General features: G+C 44.1%; 1 protein-coding gene across 40 annotated transcripts in view; it reads left to right on the top strand.

Moving 5' to 3' along the window:
* The window catches only part of LOC139340857 (ankyrin-3-like), a 125,261-nt gene that overhangs the window by 103,344 nt on the left and 3,287 nt on the right, over positions 1-18,630 (top strand). For 26 of the 40 annotated variants that reach the window (XM_070976893.1, XM_070976904.1, XM_070976900.1 and 23 more), the window contains 7 exons: positions 1,062-8,342; positions 9,257-9,331; positions 9,760-9,891; positions 10,828-10,971; positions 13,888-15,361; positions 15,564-15,726; positions 17,895-17,986. In XM_070976893.1, the coding sequence (XP_070832994.1) occupies positions 1,062-8,342; positions 9,257-9,331; positions 9,760-9,891; positions 10,828-10,971; positions 13,888-15,361; positions 15,564-15,726; positions 17,895-17,966 (9,341 nt within the window). In that variant the 3' untranslated portion in view covers positions 17,967-17,986. Of the gene's footprint in view, positions 1-1,061; positions 8,343-9,256; positions 9,332-9,759; positions 9,892-10,827; positions 10,983-13,887; positions 15,362-15,563; positions 15,727-17,894; positions 17,987-18,630 lie in introns of those variants that run through there. The other 14 variants (XM_070976931.1, XM_070976933.1, XM_070976932.1 and 11 more) reach the window with 11 other exon arrangements.

Genomic DNA, 18,630 nt, shown 5'->3' on the forward strand with positions numbered 1-18,630 from the left:
TCATGTTGAATAAAAATATTCTTTTGAATTGTTCTCATTCTTGTAATGGCCATTTCACTCTTATTGGCTTTAAGATTGTGTGCGGCTGTGTATATTAATGTGGAAACAGGTTGCACTTTACATTAACTCGATTTCCCTTCAGTGAGACTATGTTAGAACAAGTATTTTTCTACAATATTTTCTTTTTGCCATTTTCAAAAAATTGGTATGCATTTCCATACAGCCATTATATATTAAAGGATTAGATTTTAGACTACGCTTTGTGTAAAATCAGAAGTTTTACAAACTCTGAGGGTTTATTATTATTATTATTATTATTATTATTATTATTATTATTATTATTATTCCAACCTTGTGTATCTGAGTCTTAATTGAAAAGTAAAATCTTTTGTGACATTGATTTGATAAGATTTAAAATATATTCATAGGTAAAACTTGAGAAATATTGATTAAATTTAAAACAGAGGACTTACTGGACAGGCCTGAGTGACTGATTTATTGTTACTTTTTGTAAAGTGCAACCTCATATTTTATTTTAAGTTATGACCAAACAAGTTAAGTGATATTTTTTTATTATTGGTATGCACTTGTGGGGTCATCTCTGGCATTGAAAATGAACCAAATGAAGGATAAACACGTCAATCAAACATGTACAGTAAAAGGCACTGTTGCAAGGAGGCAAATACTGAAGAATAAGCACATCAAAAGTCAATGGAATTGTGTTTTTGTTTGTTTGTTTGTTTTCATTTCACTTATTTTTTTTTGTCAACTCTACCATGTCAAGCCTTTTTGTTCCTATACATGCTCTATTGTTTATTATACACATTTTGTCATTAGTCATGATTTTAGATCATCATTTGTCATATCATCCTGGGTTTTTGAATAAGGGCCTTTCTTACATTTCATGTAAAATTCGTAAAAATTTGTCTTGCTCCTGTGAATGATACTGTTTCTGACTGACTCAAATTTCTCTTTCTGGTTTTTATGTTTTATTTCAAATTATTTTCCGTTACATTTTATGTTTACTTCCTTATTGCTTTTCATTTAAATTATTGTTGAAGAAACAACTGATCGAAGCTCGCCGAGAACACAGCCTTCTAGCTACCCTCACAAACCTGTCTTTTCAACGAGATCTTATCAGGCGTGGTCGCCTGTTCCTGTCGCCGTCCCTGGCCAAGCCAAGTCTGGGTTTGGCTCCCTCTCCAGTTCGTCATCCAACACGCCCTCTGCCTCTCCATTAAAGTCTGTCTGGTCCATCAACTCTGCCTCCCCCATCAAGACCAACATCCCTGGATCCCCTGCCTCTTCTGTTAAGTCAGTTAGTGACATGGCCTCTCCCATCCGATCTTACAGAACCATCTCCTCTCCTATAAAAACTGTAGTTCAGCAAGCCCAGTACCCAGTCCAGGTCACCCCCAGTCCCCTGGCCTCACCAGGTAAAAGTGCCCCAGATTCAATATCTATGAAAGGACTGGCAGCATTGTCTGCTAGGACCCCTCCTTTAACTGCCTCTGGAGGAGGAAGCCCTCTTCTTGAGAGAACATCCATAGGCCTGACACCACCAACCTCCCCTAAATCTTCTCTGAGTATGTTCAGTTCACCTCTGCCGTACAAGACTGTTATGGCGGGCTCTAGTGGCACAGCATCTTCCTCCTCACCTATAAAAACAGTCCCTGGTCTCTCATCTGTGCGTTCCTTTGCTGCAGATGCTATCGGCCCTGCAAGAAACCTGTTCTCTGCTCTTTCATCACCGCTTAAATCCAACACCTCTCCAAGTGCTGCAGCTCTAATCAATGGAACTGTGTCACCTACACAGTACCGCTCTTCATCCCCTACATCTCTTCTCACAAGCAGTCTGCAAGAGAGAATACAAGCAACCACCAATGCTGCGACTACAAGTGTCAACGCAGCTTTTGATGAGGTTGAAAAAACATTAAATTCTTGTTCTGCAGGCTATGGCACATTGAAGTCCATGTCCTCTTCTGCATCCTCCTCATATCAGTCCATTAGATCATCAGCTTCTAATTCCCTGTATGCATCTCTAAGATCCTCTCCTAATGCCACCACCGCTGTAACATCCAGCACAATGACTGTTCCAGTGTACTCTGTTATTAATGTGCTGCCAGAGACCCATTTTAAAAAGTTACCTGAGGTGTCCAAGTCAGCTGCTGCACTTCTGTCCCCGCGGAAGACCATGCACCCTGAGGTGAATGCTCAGTTGCAGTCTTCCTTTGCCAGAACTCTTTCCCCTATCAAAGCCCCTCTTTTCTCTGCTGGCCTGAAATCAAACACCACATCACCACTGTCATCCAGCCAAGAAATTCTGAAGGATGTAGCTGAAATGAAAGAGGACTTGATACGCATGTCAGCCATTTTACAGACAGACCCAAATTCCACAGCCAATAAAGGATTTCAGTCTGATTCTCCCAAAGAGGCTAAGATAGAGGACGAGGAGCCATATAGGATTGTGGAGAAAGTAAAACAAGATTTGGTAAAAGTGAGTGAAATCCTTGCAAAAGATGCTGTGAAGGATGGTAGAGTTTCCCTGCCAAGGGGTTCTTTGGATGACATACACTTCTCAAAAGTACAAGTTGAACAACCACCAAGTAATTGGAGTTATCCACCAAGATATGAGACTGTGGTTCCTCAAACCAAAACAAAAACGATACCAGATAGAGATTTCAATCTCTCCAAAGTAGTTGACTACCTGGTCAATGATGTTGGTGGCAGCTCTTTCTCCAAAATGCCTGATACAAAGCATAAACCAGATGAGGGCAAGAGAGAAGGAGAGGGCAAGGAGAAGCAGAAACGTGTCCTGAAACCCACCATAGCAGTTCAAGAGCATAAACTCAAAATGCCTCCAACAAACATGCGCTCTTCACCTTCAGACAAAGAGATCAGTAAGGTAGCAGATGCACTTTTTGGAGCAGATACTGTTCTTGAATCCCCTGACGATATCTCACATGAACAGGATAAAAGCCCGCTCTCAGACAGTGGCTTTGAGACCAGGAGTGAAAGGACACCCTCTGCCCCTCAGAGCGCAGAAGGCATGGGCCCCAAGGCCCTTTTTCAGGATATCCCAGTTCCCCCAGTGATCACTGAGACTAGAACTGAGGTTGTCCATGTCATCAGGAGTTATGAGCCCCCAGAGGACAACAAACAACCTGCAATGGAGGATGTACAGCCTGTCAGATATATTGATTCAGATGCTAAAGGGTCTCTGAATCAAGCTACATCAACTCCAGAACAGAATAAATGCTACTCAATAAAAGTCAGCCCTGAGGAAGATCCAATGGGAAAAGGGATGAGGGTTAAGGAGGAGACTCACATCACTACCACCACCAGGATGGTGTACCACAAACCGCATGGCAAAGAGGCAGCATCGGAGAGGTGTGAGGAAACTATGTCTGTGCATGACATAATGAAGGCTTTTCAGTCAGGCAAGGACCCTTCTCGAGAGCTAGTTGGACTGTTTGAACACAAGCCTGGCAATGAGGAAACATCACAAAGAGTCCTGGAGGACATCAACTCCAAACCTAAAGTTGAAAGAATAATTGAGGTGCACATTGAAAAAGGCAATAAAACAGAACCCACAGAGGTCATCATCAGAGAAACGAAAAACCACGCAGAGAAGGAAATGTATTACTACCCAGGGAATAGACTGGAAGAAGAGGAGCCAGAGGAATCACTACCAGTGTATCTTGACTCACCCAGAGTAAACACACCCATGTCGCAAGAGGAAGACAGTCGTCCTAGTTCAGCCCAGCTCATGGGAGATGACTCTTACAAAACACTAAAGTTGCTTAGTCAGCAATCTGTTGAGTACAACGAGGATGAATCATCAGAGCTTAGGGGAGAGTCTTATAATTTTGCAGAGAAAATGCTACTCTCAGAGAAATTTGACCAGTCTCATTCTGACACAGAGGAATACCTGAGAGATAGGTCTCGCTTCCACTCACCAGACAGAAGCAGTCACAGTGAGGGTAGATCGGTTGGGCCAAGGACAGAGTATGTCTTCAGGTCGTCGAGAAATGTGTTTGACAAATCTGGAAGAATGGCCAATGTCGATGATAACTTTGACAAGCTGACACTTTTGCAGTATTCTTCTGAGCCTGGTAGTCCAAAGCAGTCTGTTTGGATGCGTGTCTCAGATGACACACAGAATAAGGACAGAGAACAGCTTATGTATGAGGACAGAGTGGACAGGACTGTAAAGGAGGCAGAGGAAAAACTCAGCGAGGTATCTCAATTCTTTCGTGATAAAACAGAACAGCTCAACGATGAGCTCTCATCTCCAGAGAAAAAATCTCGTAGACCAGACTTCAGAGAATCACGGTCAGGGCCCAGTTCTACACACAGCAGTCCAGAGAGGTCAGCCTATAGGAATGGGGGTAGTGGGGAAGAGTGGAGCAGAGAAAGGCTCAGAGACCGGTTCAGCTCCAGTGACAGGAAATGTGCCAGCTTACCGAGCAGTCCAGAGAGAAGAGTATTGCTGCAGTACAGCGATTCAGACCGAAGAAAACAAGGAGATGGTAAATCGCAGGGAAGCACAGGTGAAAGCCCTAAACCTTTTCAAATGTCCTCTTCCAAAGTGAGTGCAGCAAGGTTAAAGTTTGAGCAAGAGGCTCAAAGGCAAGATAGAAGTCCTCAGGGCGGCCAAAATTCAAATCCTCCTATTAGGAAACTCCAGGAAAGTAGGCTACCAGTGTATCAGGTGTTTGCTGGTTCAAACATTCCAAAAACACCAGATAGTCCAGGAAACCAGAGGAGATGTCTTGATAGCCAATCAAACAACTCCTCAACCAAGAATGAGACCAGTGGAAAAGATAAGGAAGAGAAAAAGTTATTCAAAACTTGGGAGAGCCAAGAGTATGGCAACTATAAGCCACAATCTCCCAAACTATCTCATTCGTTAATCCATGATTCTATGAAAGATGGCAATAGTAGTGATTCCCAAAGACAAGAAACCACCAAGAAAATAATCTACACAGAATTTGTTGTCCGAGAAAGTCCAAATAGCAATGATAGTCTAAAAAAAAACTCGGAATCACAAATTCCTGTAAGAAAGCCATCTAATTTCCCAGAAAATCACAAATCCACCACTATAAAATTAGATGCCTCTGTTGAGCCATATGAGAGGTCTCATATACCTACTTTAGCTAGAAATCGGTTACACAGCAGCTCTGAATCAAACAAGTCTACTCATGGATCATCAGTGGGAAAATCCACAGACTCATCAGACAGTAGCCAGTCAAATGTAGTGTGTAATGGAGTTGATATTGACCAAGTAGAGTATTTGGATCAAGTAACTCCAGTAGTAGTCACAGAGGGTTTCAAAGATATTAAACCCTTACCTGTGTATGTTAGCATCCAAGTGGGAAAGCAGTATGAGAAAGAAACAGCCTCGGGACAGCTGGGAACGTACAAAAAGATAGTAAGCCATGAGAGTAGGACAGTGCATGAGACTAGAGGTGCATTTTACACTGTCAAGCAAAAGCAATCTCCATCTCCTCAAGGAAGTCCAGAAGATGACACTCTAGAACAAGTGACTTTCATGGATAGCTCTGGGAAAAGTCCTGTTACCCCTGAGACCCCCAGCTCAGAGGAAATGAGTCTGACCTCAAGAACACCAGACTCTGTGATAGGCTTCATGCCTGGCATGCCAAGCCCTATCCCAGAGGAGTCTGAGGAGGACGAAGGGAAGACCTTCATCTACAAGGAGCCCTCGAAGGAAAAACCTAAGCTAGCTTCCTCAGAGAATTACAGTAAAAAACAGGATGGAGAGAGACAGAAGCCAAAGGAGAAAAGACTGGCTTATATAGAGTTTCCACCCCCTCCTCCTTTAGAAACAGAACAGTCAGACCCTGAGAAAAGGGGGTCATGTGCTTCTTCTGAGGCAGAGACCGAGATGATGGAGGTCAACCTCCAAGAGGAGCATGATAGGCACCTCTTAGCCGAGCCAATCATCAGGGTCCAACCCCCATCCCCTATTCCCCCTGGAGCTGATAATAGCGACTCTAGTGATGACGAGTCTGTCTTCCATCCCATCCCTATCAAAAAGTACACCTTCAAAATGAAAGAGGAGGGAGAGAAACGCACAAAACAAAAAAAACACGAGAAAAATGGAAATAAGGAGTCTGGAATCAATGGTGTCGTAAAGGGGGAGGATGCTGACTTTGACCAAAATGGCAATGACCAGTCAATCACAGACTGCTCCATAGCAACCACTGCTGAGTTCTCCCATGACACAGATGCAACTGAGGTAGACTCTTTAGACGGCTATGACCTTCAGGATGAGGATGACGGACTGAGCGAGGACCCAAAGACATCTAGTCTATCCAATGATGGAAAAACAACCGACCGCTCATTTAGTCAGTCAAAACTCGAAGTGATAGAGGAAGAGAAATGTGAGGAGGGGGGGGATAACGGAAAAACTAAAACCAGCACATCATCAGTGAAAAGCAGTGGAGATGAAAAAGATTATACTCTTGAAGGAAGACATCCAGATAGGCAGGGTTTTGGAGAAAACTACTTTGGCTACCAACTTGAAGAAGAGCTGAATTCAACCTTCAAAACTGTTGCCACGAAAGGACTGGACTTTGACCCCTGGTCCACCAAAGGGGGTGATAATGATGGAGTTTTTGAGTCCAAAACAAAAGAGGAGGACCCCAAGCCCTTTGGTTTATCGGTGGAGGACAAATCACAGGCTACAACACCTGACACAACCCCCGCACGAACACCGACTGATGAGAGCACACCGACTAGTGAGCCTAACCCCTTCCCTTTCCACGAAGGGAAGATGTTTGAGATGACCCGCAGTGGTGCTATTGACATGAGCAAGCGGGACTTTGTTGAAGAGAGGCTTCAATTTTTCCAGATTGGTGAGCATTCCTCTGACCCTAAAACAGGGGAAAAGGGGAGAGGGGGCAAGATCCTGGGGGTAATTTCCTCCCAGTCAAAAACAGGGGAGAGGGCCACAGTAGATGGGATGGTGAAGGTTATAGATACTACCACAGACAGCAGCACTACACCAACTACACCAGCAGCAACAACAGCAAAATGCAGCCCTGCACAGCCTGGCAGTGACACTGGCTATACTGGTACTGATGCCCCCACCTGTGAAGCCATAGCTGAGACCGCCTCCTCATGCACAATCACAGCCTCTAAGGTTGACCCCAAATTACGCACTCCTATTAAAATGGGCATAGCTGCCTCTATAACTGTGAAAAAAGACTCAGGGGATCTCACTGATTGTAAAGCTGAGATGTCAGAGGGTCAGATGGTGCCAGAATACATCAGTCTTGAGGGTCAGTGTACAGAAAGCCAGGCAAGTAGACATGCTGAACCCAAGTTAGAGAAAAGAGATTACCCCTCTGAAAACTGCAACAACAATAATAACCTTGAGTCCTCCAGCGTTCAGGCCAACTACATTCAATGTGGTAGTGTGGTGTTTAATTTGCAGTCCTCCTCTGAACCCACTCTTCAGAAAGCTAGCAGGATAGAAACACTGTGCTGTAGGGATTTAGAAGAGAGAGTAGAAGTACACAACAGCAGTCAAGAGCAGGAGTTGAAAAATGAAACAGTTAAAGAAAGTGAAGTGAAGCAGCCCAAGTCGAGGCTCCCAGTGAAAGCATCAGGATGGTCATTTCACACACAGGGAACAGCCATAGGCAAACAGAAGCCCAAACAAGCAGTGACCGTCGAGGTCAGGAAAAGAGGAGAGCCAGCCATAGCCAAAGTAGAGCCCAGGTCTAGAATACCAATCAAGGGTGTTAAAAAGAGCAGTGCTGCTGCCACAACTAGCTCACTTGTCTCAGTTCGGGTTACCTCACAGCCAATAAGGGCACTGGACACAGATAGGGCAGTCATACAGTTACCCGCAAGGCTACCACTGAAGGACAGGCATCAGGTCAGCAATGTCACGGTTGAGGGAGCATGTAGACAGGACAGACAGGAGAACCCTAGTGAGGTTTGTAAGCGCACCATCGAATACTTTAAAGGCATTAGCGGGGAGACGCTAAAGTTGGTGGACCGCCTGTCAGACGAGGAGAAAAAGACGCAGACAGAGCAGTCGGAGGAAGACAGCACCTCCCGGAGCACCTCTCTGTCGGACGCCTCCCAGCCTTCCCAGCCCTCCCAGCCCTCCCAGCCCTCCCGCTCATCCAGGTCTGGTAGAGGTTCGAGGGCTGAGGCCGGGGCCGCGTCCGTAAGGGCAAAGGTGGCGACGACGGACAGGGCCTCCGGCAGTGAGAGAAGCAGGAGGAGTAGGCGGACTGGTGGGAAGGAGGGCAGTCAGGGACTCACAGGGTCTCGAACGCCTCCCATCGCGGAGATCAAGCCTAGTTTGTAAAACTTTCACACTATGTTTAAAATACATCTATATATTTCTATACTTCACTTTTAGTTGCATGACATCGTTGTGATCGTTTAATGGATTGACTGGAATGCCTGTGGCGTGTTTACATATTCTCTTCAGAACAGTAGCTGTCATTTAAATTTATTTCTTTTTTGTCATTGATGTACTGTCTACTGTATTGTCCTTGTTGCAAGATTCTCTTTCCTCTGTTCCCCTCTTTCAACCCTTTTTAACCTCTGTATAGTAGAGTGAGCATGCCAGTAGTAGTGACTGGTCCACTGGCACAACCAGTCCCTTTTTTGACAACTCCCTGGTCTGTCTGTCTGTCTGTCTGTCTGTGCGGGGTGGCTACCAAGCTAATATAGTGGTTTGTTCTTAGAGAATATTTCGTGCTATAAATTGTCATTTAAACTAACTAGTGTTGGCAAAGAACACACAAAAGCGTCTACGCATGTTGACATTTTAGATTCTAACATAGACCTTTCCACCCTATATTTGTAGAACAACGAGTCTGTTGTTGAGAGTCATGTTATGCTTTGTTTTGTGTGGTTCTCATGACAGTTACTGCCTGCCTAGAGGATACATACCACAAACAGTCACAGAGCACCACTTACTCGATGAACATATTTAAGTTGCCCATAATGTCTCTAATGTGAAATATCCTTTTCTTGCCATCCAGGGGAAATAATTGAACCTATAGTACAACTATATTGAAACTATACTACAGTAACCAATGTAATGTTAATATTTTTAACAGTGCCTTAATTATTGTCATTAATTCTGCTGAATAAGTGGCCAGAAAAGGAAAATTAAGCACATGTTCATTTTTCACTTACATTCGTGTACTGGGGGAGAGGAATGTGAAGGTTATTGATGAGTCATTGTCCTCTATCTTCCCAGGTCCCCAAAGTCCTTGTGAGCGAACAGATTTGCGCATGGCTATCGTTGCAGATCACCTGGGACTCAGTTGGACAGGTGAGAAGCATTGCATATTGCTCCTTTTCTCTCTCTCAGTCCCTGTCTCCCTAACTTTCTCTGTGTGGCCTTGTCCTTTTGAAACCCTGTTATTTACTGCCATCTTCAGGCTAACAGAATAAGCTGCAAAGAGTCTTAGCTCTTGCATCCCTGAAAAGGAGGAGCTCAAGATCTTTTGCTAAGTGCAAAAAGGAATAAAGCAAGCTCTTTGTTATAGACAAAAATTAAATGTAGTGATGAGACAACTGGAGTTTAAAGCTGTTTCGTAAATCACAGGGCTTGAATCATATTAAAATACAAATATGTGTATTGTCTGTTATCCTCTGCAGTCCGTATGTTTGCACTGTAAGTAACATGGCCGACACTTAAGGACTATACATTAAAGTTTGAATGCTTTTGTCTGAGTTGCTATCTGTGTCCTATCACAGAGTTGGCTCGGGAGATGAACTTCACAGTGGATGAGATCAACCACATCAGACTAGAGAATCCCAACTCTCTGACAGCACAGAGCTTCATGCTACTTAAGAAATGGGTCAGTCGGGAAGGGAAAAACGCCACAAGTAAGACTATTTTTACGACTGAAAATCTTATTTTTTAGTCCACATTTCTAGTCCCTTCATATCTCTTTTTTCCTCTCTCCCACTCTTTTCAGCCTCTCTGCTCTTGATTAGTAGTAGTAGTTTAAAACACTGATAAAGTCAACTAATATTATCAACAGAAGAAGTAATTCTGACATTAAGTCAAAGGTCTCTTCTGGGGTTAAGTTTCAGACAAGCTAAAGAGCCAAGATAACTGGTCGTAAAACACACTTTAATCCAAGTCAACCAAGGAAAACTCACCTCATGGCTTGTCTGTCTTCACCTTGGACGTGCCCGGAGTCGCAGTCTAGTTCAGGCCAATAATCACTGCGTGCACTCTCAATCCGGCCATGTTGGCTGGGAGGCTGCTTAGCGCAGTTCTGTTAACGACGGTGTAAACAACAACACTCCCCTGGTGCACCGAGCTCTCAGGGCAGACTCCACTCAGCTAAAAAGGCCACTAGCAGACCAGCTAACTGAGCTAACTGACAAATGGCAGCTAGTAGCTACAGCTAAATATAGCTACAGCAAAGGTGGCCTTTAAGGCTAGTTTATCACCTTGAAAAGACAAACTTCTAATGCTAGCTCATTAAAATTAAGTTGTTGTTGTTGTTGTTGTTGTTGTCGTTGTCGTTGTTGTTGTTGTTGTTGTTGTTGTTGTTGTTTTGATGAACATGTGTGTGTGTACCATCTTACTCAGAGTACCCTCTAGGTATTAAGGAGGTCTTTTGTCCTCAATACCTCTCTGCCTCTTTTTTCATCACTGTTATCGCTCATCTGTTTAGAAGTCTTCAAGCGCCACTGTAGAGTCTGGAAGATGTTTAAATTTAGGAAGAGCCTTATTGTCTTTATTGCCCCTTTCAAGAACAAAATTACTTTAACTAATATCTCTTTTTTTGATTCTCTTTTTCCCCACAGCGGATGCCTTAACTGCAGTGCTGACCAAAGTCAATCGGATGGATATTGTGACTTTACTGGAGGGCCCAATATTTGACTATGGTAACATTTCAGGCACGAGATGTTTTGCCGATGATAACGCTGTTTTCCGGGATCAGGCTGATGGTAAAGTTTAGCTCTGTCTAGCTGACCTCTTACCTCTCCCTGCTACCTTTTGTTGTGCCAATGCATGGATCACATACTCACATAGAGTCCTTGTGTAAATCTCTAGAGAAGTTGATTTACAGTCAGATTTGGACAACTGGCTCCTACTGTTCCCCAAGTGCATTCCTGATTTCCCTGCTTTACAGTTTATGTGCCATTGAAATAATTATGTTATTCTATTTAAACTTCAATAATCCATCTTGCTTTCCAAATTAAATTATAGCCAGTGATGGAAGAAGTACTCAGATCTTGTGCTTCTTGTTACAAGTAAAAGTCATGCATTTAAATTTTTACTTGAGTGGGAGTACAAAAGTATTAGCATTAAAATGTACTTGAAATAAAAAAAAAAGTAATAGTACTTATTATGCACTCTGACATTTCAGAATAATGCATATTATTGGATTAGAATTATTGATGCATTAATGTGCTCATCACTTAAATGTTGAAGCTGGTAAGAGTGAGTGGGTTAACTACTTTACATAGTGATCAATACAATTTTATCTTCATCATTATTGAACTAAATCTGCAAAGTAACTAATAACTAAAGCTGTCAAATAAATGTAGTGGAGTAAAAAGCACAATATTTGCCTCTAAATTGTAAAGGAGTAGAGGCATAAAGCATCAGAAAATGGAAATCCTCAAGTAAAGTACAAATACCTTGAAGTTTTACACAAGTACAGTACTTAGTTACGTTCCACCACTGATTATAAACATGTTTTAATAGCACTTTAACACTTGCACTGATTTGAATTGACTTCCGTTGAATTAACCACCATTTTTATTTAAATCAGGTCTTGCTCAATGTGAATGCTCCTCTACAAATCACAATAGTGTGTCCAGTTGTCACAAATGAGTAATATCCACTGTTAAAATCCCATTCTAAGTGCATGCTGCTTACTACATACTGCTTTAAATGTTTTTTTTTAAATTACGTCTGAGTTGAGTAGAAATGATATAACCCTGTAGAGTCTGCTTTCCTCTGTTGATTTAGTTTAGTTCTCCTAGTTCTCCTCCAGTTCCTCTGTGCCTTCCTAGGCTAGATGAGAGAATCTCTTCCTCTGTGAAACCAGACTGCCTCCTCCTCCTCCTCCTCCTCCTCCTCCTCCTGACTCCCATCACCTCCACACAGCAGTATACACTGCTGATAACAGCACATAACAGCTCTTAACGAATTAAGAGTCATGTGTTGCTGATATCTACGTGTGCCCTCTCCTTATTCATCCCTCAAGTGCCTCCTCCTCCTCCTCCACACATCCCTCAGTCATGTTATTCATTCATCGTCTTGTTGTGCCGCATGTTTCACATTAAACAGTCTTTTGTGTATTCTGGTTCCCTCTTCATCCAATTCACTTGTTCTTTCTTTATGTCTCTTTTGTATATATCTTACCTTATTCCTTTCCCATAGTTTGCATAATTATCCCTTTAACACCAAGAAGCAGTGAAGCTGCCTTCATCCTGCAGACACCCAGCCCCTTCTTTCCAACACTGACCCCAACACCCCCACCCACTCCTCTCACAGCCACTACAGCACCTCACTGCCGCCCCTTTTCCTCACGCCGCTCTCCCAGTTACGAGTCCTCCATTTCGCTCAAAGACTTGGCGCCTCCAGCGCCGTTTGAATCGTCACACTTCAACTTCCTCTCCCCTCCTTCCCCATGCGTCATCCCTCAATGCTCCCCTGCTGACCCTCGCCAATCTCCTGCCTTCCCATTCTCACCCCACCCGTCCTCCCCGATCCCCCTCATCACCTCACCTTTACCTTTCTCGTCTGCCGCTAACTCTCCGCCACCAGTTCCTTCTTCAGCTACGTCCGTTCCAGCCTCTCCCACCTCTGTCCCACCCTCCCCAACACTCACCTCGCTGACTTCACAAGCAGAACCGAATACATCCCCTCTCACACTGACCGGATCTATCTCCCCTTCTGTAACTTCAACCACACCCACCAACCTCACCTTTGTACCCACCTCTGTTGGTCCTAATCAACCTGAATCCATCACCATACCTGTTTCTCCCATCCCCTCCTCACCCTCAGGCAGGGCCTCACCTTCTGTCACCGCCTCCTCCTCCCGCCCTGTTTCCCCTCTCTCCTTGTCTGCTCTCCCTCCCGTCTCTCCCTCCGGGTCCCGTTGTCCTAGCCCCAGTCCTTCCTCCCCTCCTCTCCGCTCCCTGTCTCCCTGTCCTGTTTGCCAGTGTTCTTATGCGCCCTCCAATCCTCCACCTCCCACTCAAACTCGCACTGACCCTTCCACAATGGAAATATTAATTTAGCGTGCTCTATCCTTTATCTCGTTCCTTCTCCTCCCCTGTTCCTTCTCACATCTCTCATCTGTCAACTTTCTCATGTTAGCATGCAACAGAACACCCTGGCAAACATTAACATCTTACACTCATCACATCCCACGCGGCAGGAATAATGATAAATATGGCCTTATGTCACTAATGTGTCCCACTTTCAATGCTTTACCTCAACACAACTTCTGAATGAACACTCACTGAAAATCAACTACTGATAAACATGGCATTGCTTTTATGATCACTGTCATTTTAATGTACTTCTTTATATATCTGAAATATTATTTTTGTGTCGAACATGGCATTTTCAAACATATACAGTAAAACATATTGTATGTATTTATTCCATTTTACGGCATATGTTTGACACTGGTTTGTCATTCTGCCATTGTAAGTGACTGCTGACATGTCACCTTCCCAGCTAATGGTTGTCTAGGTACATGCTTTACACTTCAGCCTCTGTGTCATTGTCCACGTCACACGGTGTGTGTGTTCGGGTGTGTGTGTGTTTGCGGTGTGTTGTATTCTTTTGTGGCATGCTTCGGTGTGTGTATGTCTCTACATTTGTCATCATGTCACCTACAGATTATCAGAGCATCCTAGCGGAGCTGCAGTCACCCGCCGCACTGCACTCTAACCCCCACTTCCTGGAGCCCGAACTCCCAGTCACCCCCAACCCTTCCCTTGCCCACCACCAACACCACCATTACCCAGAACCAGACACCCCTTTACTGGCTGACTCCCAGCCTCAGACTCTGCCCTGGAGCCCGGAGATAGAGCCTGGTAGCGGAGAGCCAGACAGCCCTCCTAGGAGCCCGCCCAGACCCTGTGAGCTTGCCCTGTCCGTCCCTGCCTTTGAACTCCCCGATCCTGTCCCCTCAAAGGTCACAAAGCCCCACATCGCTCTGAACGACCAGCTGCTTTTGAGCGAGGAGGAGGACAGGTCTTGTCAAGAAATGGAGCTGAGCCACAAGCCCAAGTCACACTCCCTCCCCACAATGTGCGAGTTAGACATTGACATGGCTTACTCCACATCGTCCCCTTCACTCTCATCAGTATCATCCATAACTCCTTCATCGCCTGACAGAGCACAAATGGGAGATGGAGTAGCACAGATGGGTGCCCCAAATGGGGTACAGGAGGATGTAGGTTTGAAAGGAGGTGAAAGGGAAGTGACAGAAGAAACAGAGAAGGTTGTTGAGGTGGTTGCAGCACAGATAGAAGAGGGTAATGGATTAGTGGAAAAGTGGGTAGAGCAGGACTTGATTAAAAATGTAGAGAGAAAGTGTGAGATGATAACAAAAGATAGGTCTAAGTTGGCTGAAGAAAATAACATTTTGGAGGAACAGAAGGAGAGATTTGCAGAGGAACAGAAAGATGTGACAAATGAACAGCTCGTTCTTATTCAAGATGGAAATAAGGAAGCAGCCCGTGAGGTGGAGGAGTTAAGAGATGTGCAGAATCTGTCAGAAGGATATCTCATAGAAATGTGTCATGATGTGGGAAAAGACAGTAGAACAGAAGCAGAAACCATCAAAGAGTGTATTGATGAAACACCTGAGGGTCAAAAAGTTGATGAGAACATCGAGAAAAGAGTCTACCAGGATGACACAGATGGAGAACTGCAGTTTAAGGACGAAGAAGGGTTGTGTGGCAGGGAAAGAGAGATTTGCGGGACATCAGAAGGGGACGAGGCAGTCGAGGACCAGACTGTAGCTCAGCTCTCCCCTCAGGCCTGGGTTGAGGCACTTGAGGAACGTCAACCCAGTGATTCTGGATCCAGTGAGGAAGAGGAGGAGGGAGACGGAGACAAAGAAATCACAGAAGAGGCACTGGGATCTTTGTTGGAGGAGGTGAAAAAAGAAGAAGGCACAGAGGAGGTGGAGGAGGACGAAGAGATGACCAAGGCCAGTGTTGAGGAGATTCTTGATCAGGTTGAACAGGCAGAAAAAGACGTGTGTTCACTTTCAGGTTGGCACAGTGATTCATCCAGCGTCAATGTGGAACCGCCAACACCAGGCCGCAGTGTCAGCTCAGACCTCCTAGACAGGCGGGAAAGGTAAAAGTATTATACAACTAAATGCTCCGAACAAACAACAAAATATTGTTCCCAGAATAACAGTTTCTTCAACCGATTTGAATTCCAAATCTGCCACTTTTCCTGGTGCATCGTCTCCAGAAATCATTGCGGATTATCTGTTTATCAGCTCTTTATGTTAAGCGACAACTGCAATCCTAAGTCTGTGTTTCTTACCCAACAGCCAAGAGAACTCCAGTGACTCCATCACTTCCTCATCTAGGGGAGAATCAGGGAGGTCCCGACAGAACGGCGACAACTCAAAGCACTCACCTCAGGACGGCTCCTCAGAATCATCGAACGGCAGAAAGGAAGAGGGAGCACTGGTGTCGGAGAAAAAAGTACAGGTAATGTTACAAGGAAATAATGAATGAAGTGTTGAATATTATGCTCTTTATTGTCTAACTGCTAAAACACTGCATTGCATTGTGATTCTATTGCAGGAGAAATACCAAATTCTGTGGTGTAATTTGTGCTAAAAAAGTATATAAACATCAGTGTTTTATTGCAGGTTTCTGGGCTTGAAGTACATAAAAGACAAAAAAATGTCTCAACTAACTCATTTTCTTGGCTATACATGTGCATCTTTCTCCTCCTAACTCCCTCTGTGTGTGTGTGTGTTTGTGTGTGTAATGACTTTATGATACCCTCCTCAGCAGCGGGTTAGTGTAGATTCCGGTTCAGAGGAAGAACAGACTGTAACCACCAGAATCTTCAGACGCCGTCTCATTTTGAAGGTACCCCGAAAGCCTGGAGCAGACGCTAGACTGAGCCTCGGTTTGGTTTGGTTTGGTTTGGTTTGGTTTGGTTTGGTTTGGTTTGGTTTGGTTTGGTTTAGACCGGTCAGTCTGGTGTGCATTGCAGTGCTACTGCTTGGTGTCCTGATAGTTCTACTCTCTTTGTGTGTTCAAAGGTGTGTTTGTGTTCATGACTGCTGAGCCTGTCACAGTTCATGGTACCTCGTACCGTGGTGTTTACATTGGCTGGTTGAAGACTAACATAGCGCTCAGCCTCTTTCTGACATGCAGATTCTCTCTTGGGGTGCTGCTTCTGTGTGGTGATGGTGGAGGATTGTTTTATCATGTTTGAATAAGCCAGTCGTGAGCCTTTATTCATGTGCTAACTACGAACATTCGCAGGGAGAACAAGCGAAGAATATCCCTGGCGAGTCCATGACAGAGGAACACTACATGGACCAAGATGGTAACCTCATCAGTAGAAAAGTAACGTATAACTTCATTCCCCATCCAGATCTGAAATAAAACGGAGAGCGGCTCTATGTTTTTATAAAAGCAGACACCATCAGATCTTTTCCTCCTCTGTCAACATCCTTCTGCCACAAGCAGGTAATCAGGAAGGTCATTCGGCGGGTGTCCACTCCCACACCAGAAAACCAAGGCGGTGACACGTGGCACCAAGACCTTCAGCTCAGTCCCATTCTGCAGGAGGACATGTCAGAGGTTGGCATGAAGATACCCTTAAATGTTGTTCCTAGAGAACATTGGTGGGAGGTCAACAGCTATTGCAAATGTTAGGCTTAAAGCTGCACACGCCTATTTTATCGGCCTAAATCACAAAGCGGGGCTGTGACAAAAAACAGCATTGAGTCTGATCTAAATGAGAAACCCCTTCAACCCGGCTGCAGGTCCATCATTAAAAAGGTGGCCAAACATAGTTCAAACTGATAGTATTTTAAGATTAAGATGGGAATATTGTCATGACCAATTACATTGAAATGCATTTAAAATGCTATACACAAAATCTGTAGAAAATATATAGAATAATTCCATATGTGACATTATCGTGCTAAAGCTTATTTAGGAATAATGTAAAGAGGGGAAAAGAGGGTTAAAGAAATGCTGTCTCTGATTACACATCAGAGTTACATCTCACTGCTGTTTTAGTGCAGCTTTAAGTGAAACAGAGGATCAGATGTTTTCCTCCAGCCAGTGGTGGAGGTGAACTTTTGATTAACACTGGATTAACTGGTTTGGGATAATCGTCCTCATTATCTCTCTTCTGGGCAAAAATGCAACGAAAAGCATAAATGCAGCCATTTGAAGTGTGTACTTGTGCACGTTGTGCTTTGACACTCTGTGGTGTGCGTTGTGTTTGCATAACAATGGGGGTGCTGACTATGCACCTGACTGTGTGGTTTTAATGTTCTTTTTAAAAGTGTTTAACCGATTAGTCAACAGTATGACTAATGAGTACTGTGACTCTGCTGTGAAAATACAGTCTGCCTCTTTTGTTTCTGATTCTTTCATAATAGCGGATTTTTTCTCCTTCCAGGTGTCTGGTTGGTGTGTGGTTTTTCAGTCCTAATCATATTCCTAACAATCAAGCGATGACTAACACTTGCTAGTTTCAGATTGCCGTTCCTACACGGTGTGGACTTCTGCTTTCTCCTTTGCCTCTGTTTGCTTTCAGGTCTTTGTGTTGGCTTACAACTTGTTTTCCTCCTATGAGAAGAGCAAAATGCCACGTCTCACCTATGCTCGTGTGTGTTTTCCAGCAGGGCCAGGGGTCAAGAAATGGCAGGCGAAAGGATGACAGAAGATCAGGGGATAAAAAGCTCCACTCATAGGGATGGCTGTGCTCCACCAGGTACGGTAGCTTACTCTCTGTCACTGTAACACTGTCCTTGCGGGTGTATCTCTGTGCTGTATGTATCAGTGCTTTATTGTCCTCTGTATCTCTTTATGCTGCATTCTTTTCCACATGATTACATTCATGCAATACTCCACTGCTCCATCCCAGCTGCAGCACCGTCGCCCTCTTTCCTGCATTCTGTTCAGCTGTGTTTTGTGCTGCTCTGTTCAATTCTACTGCAATCAGCTATTCCCTCGACAGCTGTACTCTTCTCTCTCTGCTTTGTACTTGACTCGCTTTAGTGGTGCTTCACTCCTATAGTCAACTCATGCATTGACTCTGAACTCTCTCCTCAAAAGGAAAAATACAGCCTTTTGGCAAATATTCTCATTCGCTTTGTTGCTTTCTTGAATCCCTCCAAAGTTCAAAAAGAAGCCTGCCAGCACCACCAGCTATCTCGTAACACCAAGCAAACAGTGAATATGCTGGACATAAGCACTGGACAGTTGGATAAACTGTTCATTTGCAAAGATTTTTACAGCATAAAACTCCACCTAAAAAACATCGTCATGTTTGTGTTTGTTTAGATAGTGTTAATTAGTGAGCTTTAGACGTGCTGCTAGTTGTATTTTTGAACTCTGGATAGAGCTAGCTGCTTC

Source organism: Chaetodon trifascialis, chromosome 13 (assembly GCF_039877785.1).
Source record: "Chaetodon trifascialis isolate fChaTrf1 chromosome 13, fChaTrf1.hap1, whole genome shotgun sequence".
Taxonomy (NCBI): Eukaryota; Metazoa; Chordata; class Actinopteri; order Chaetodontiformes; family Chaetodontidae; genus Chaetodon; species Chaetodon trifascialis.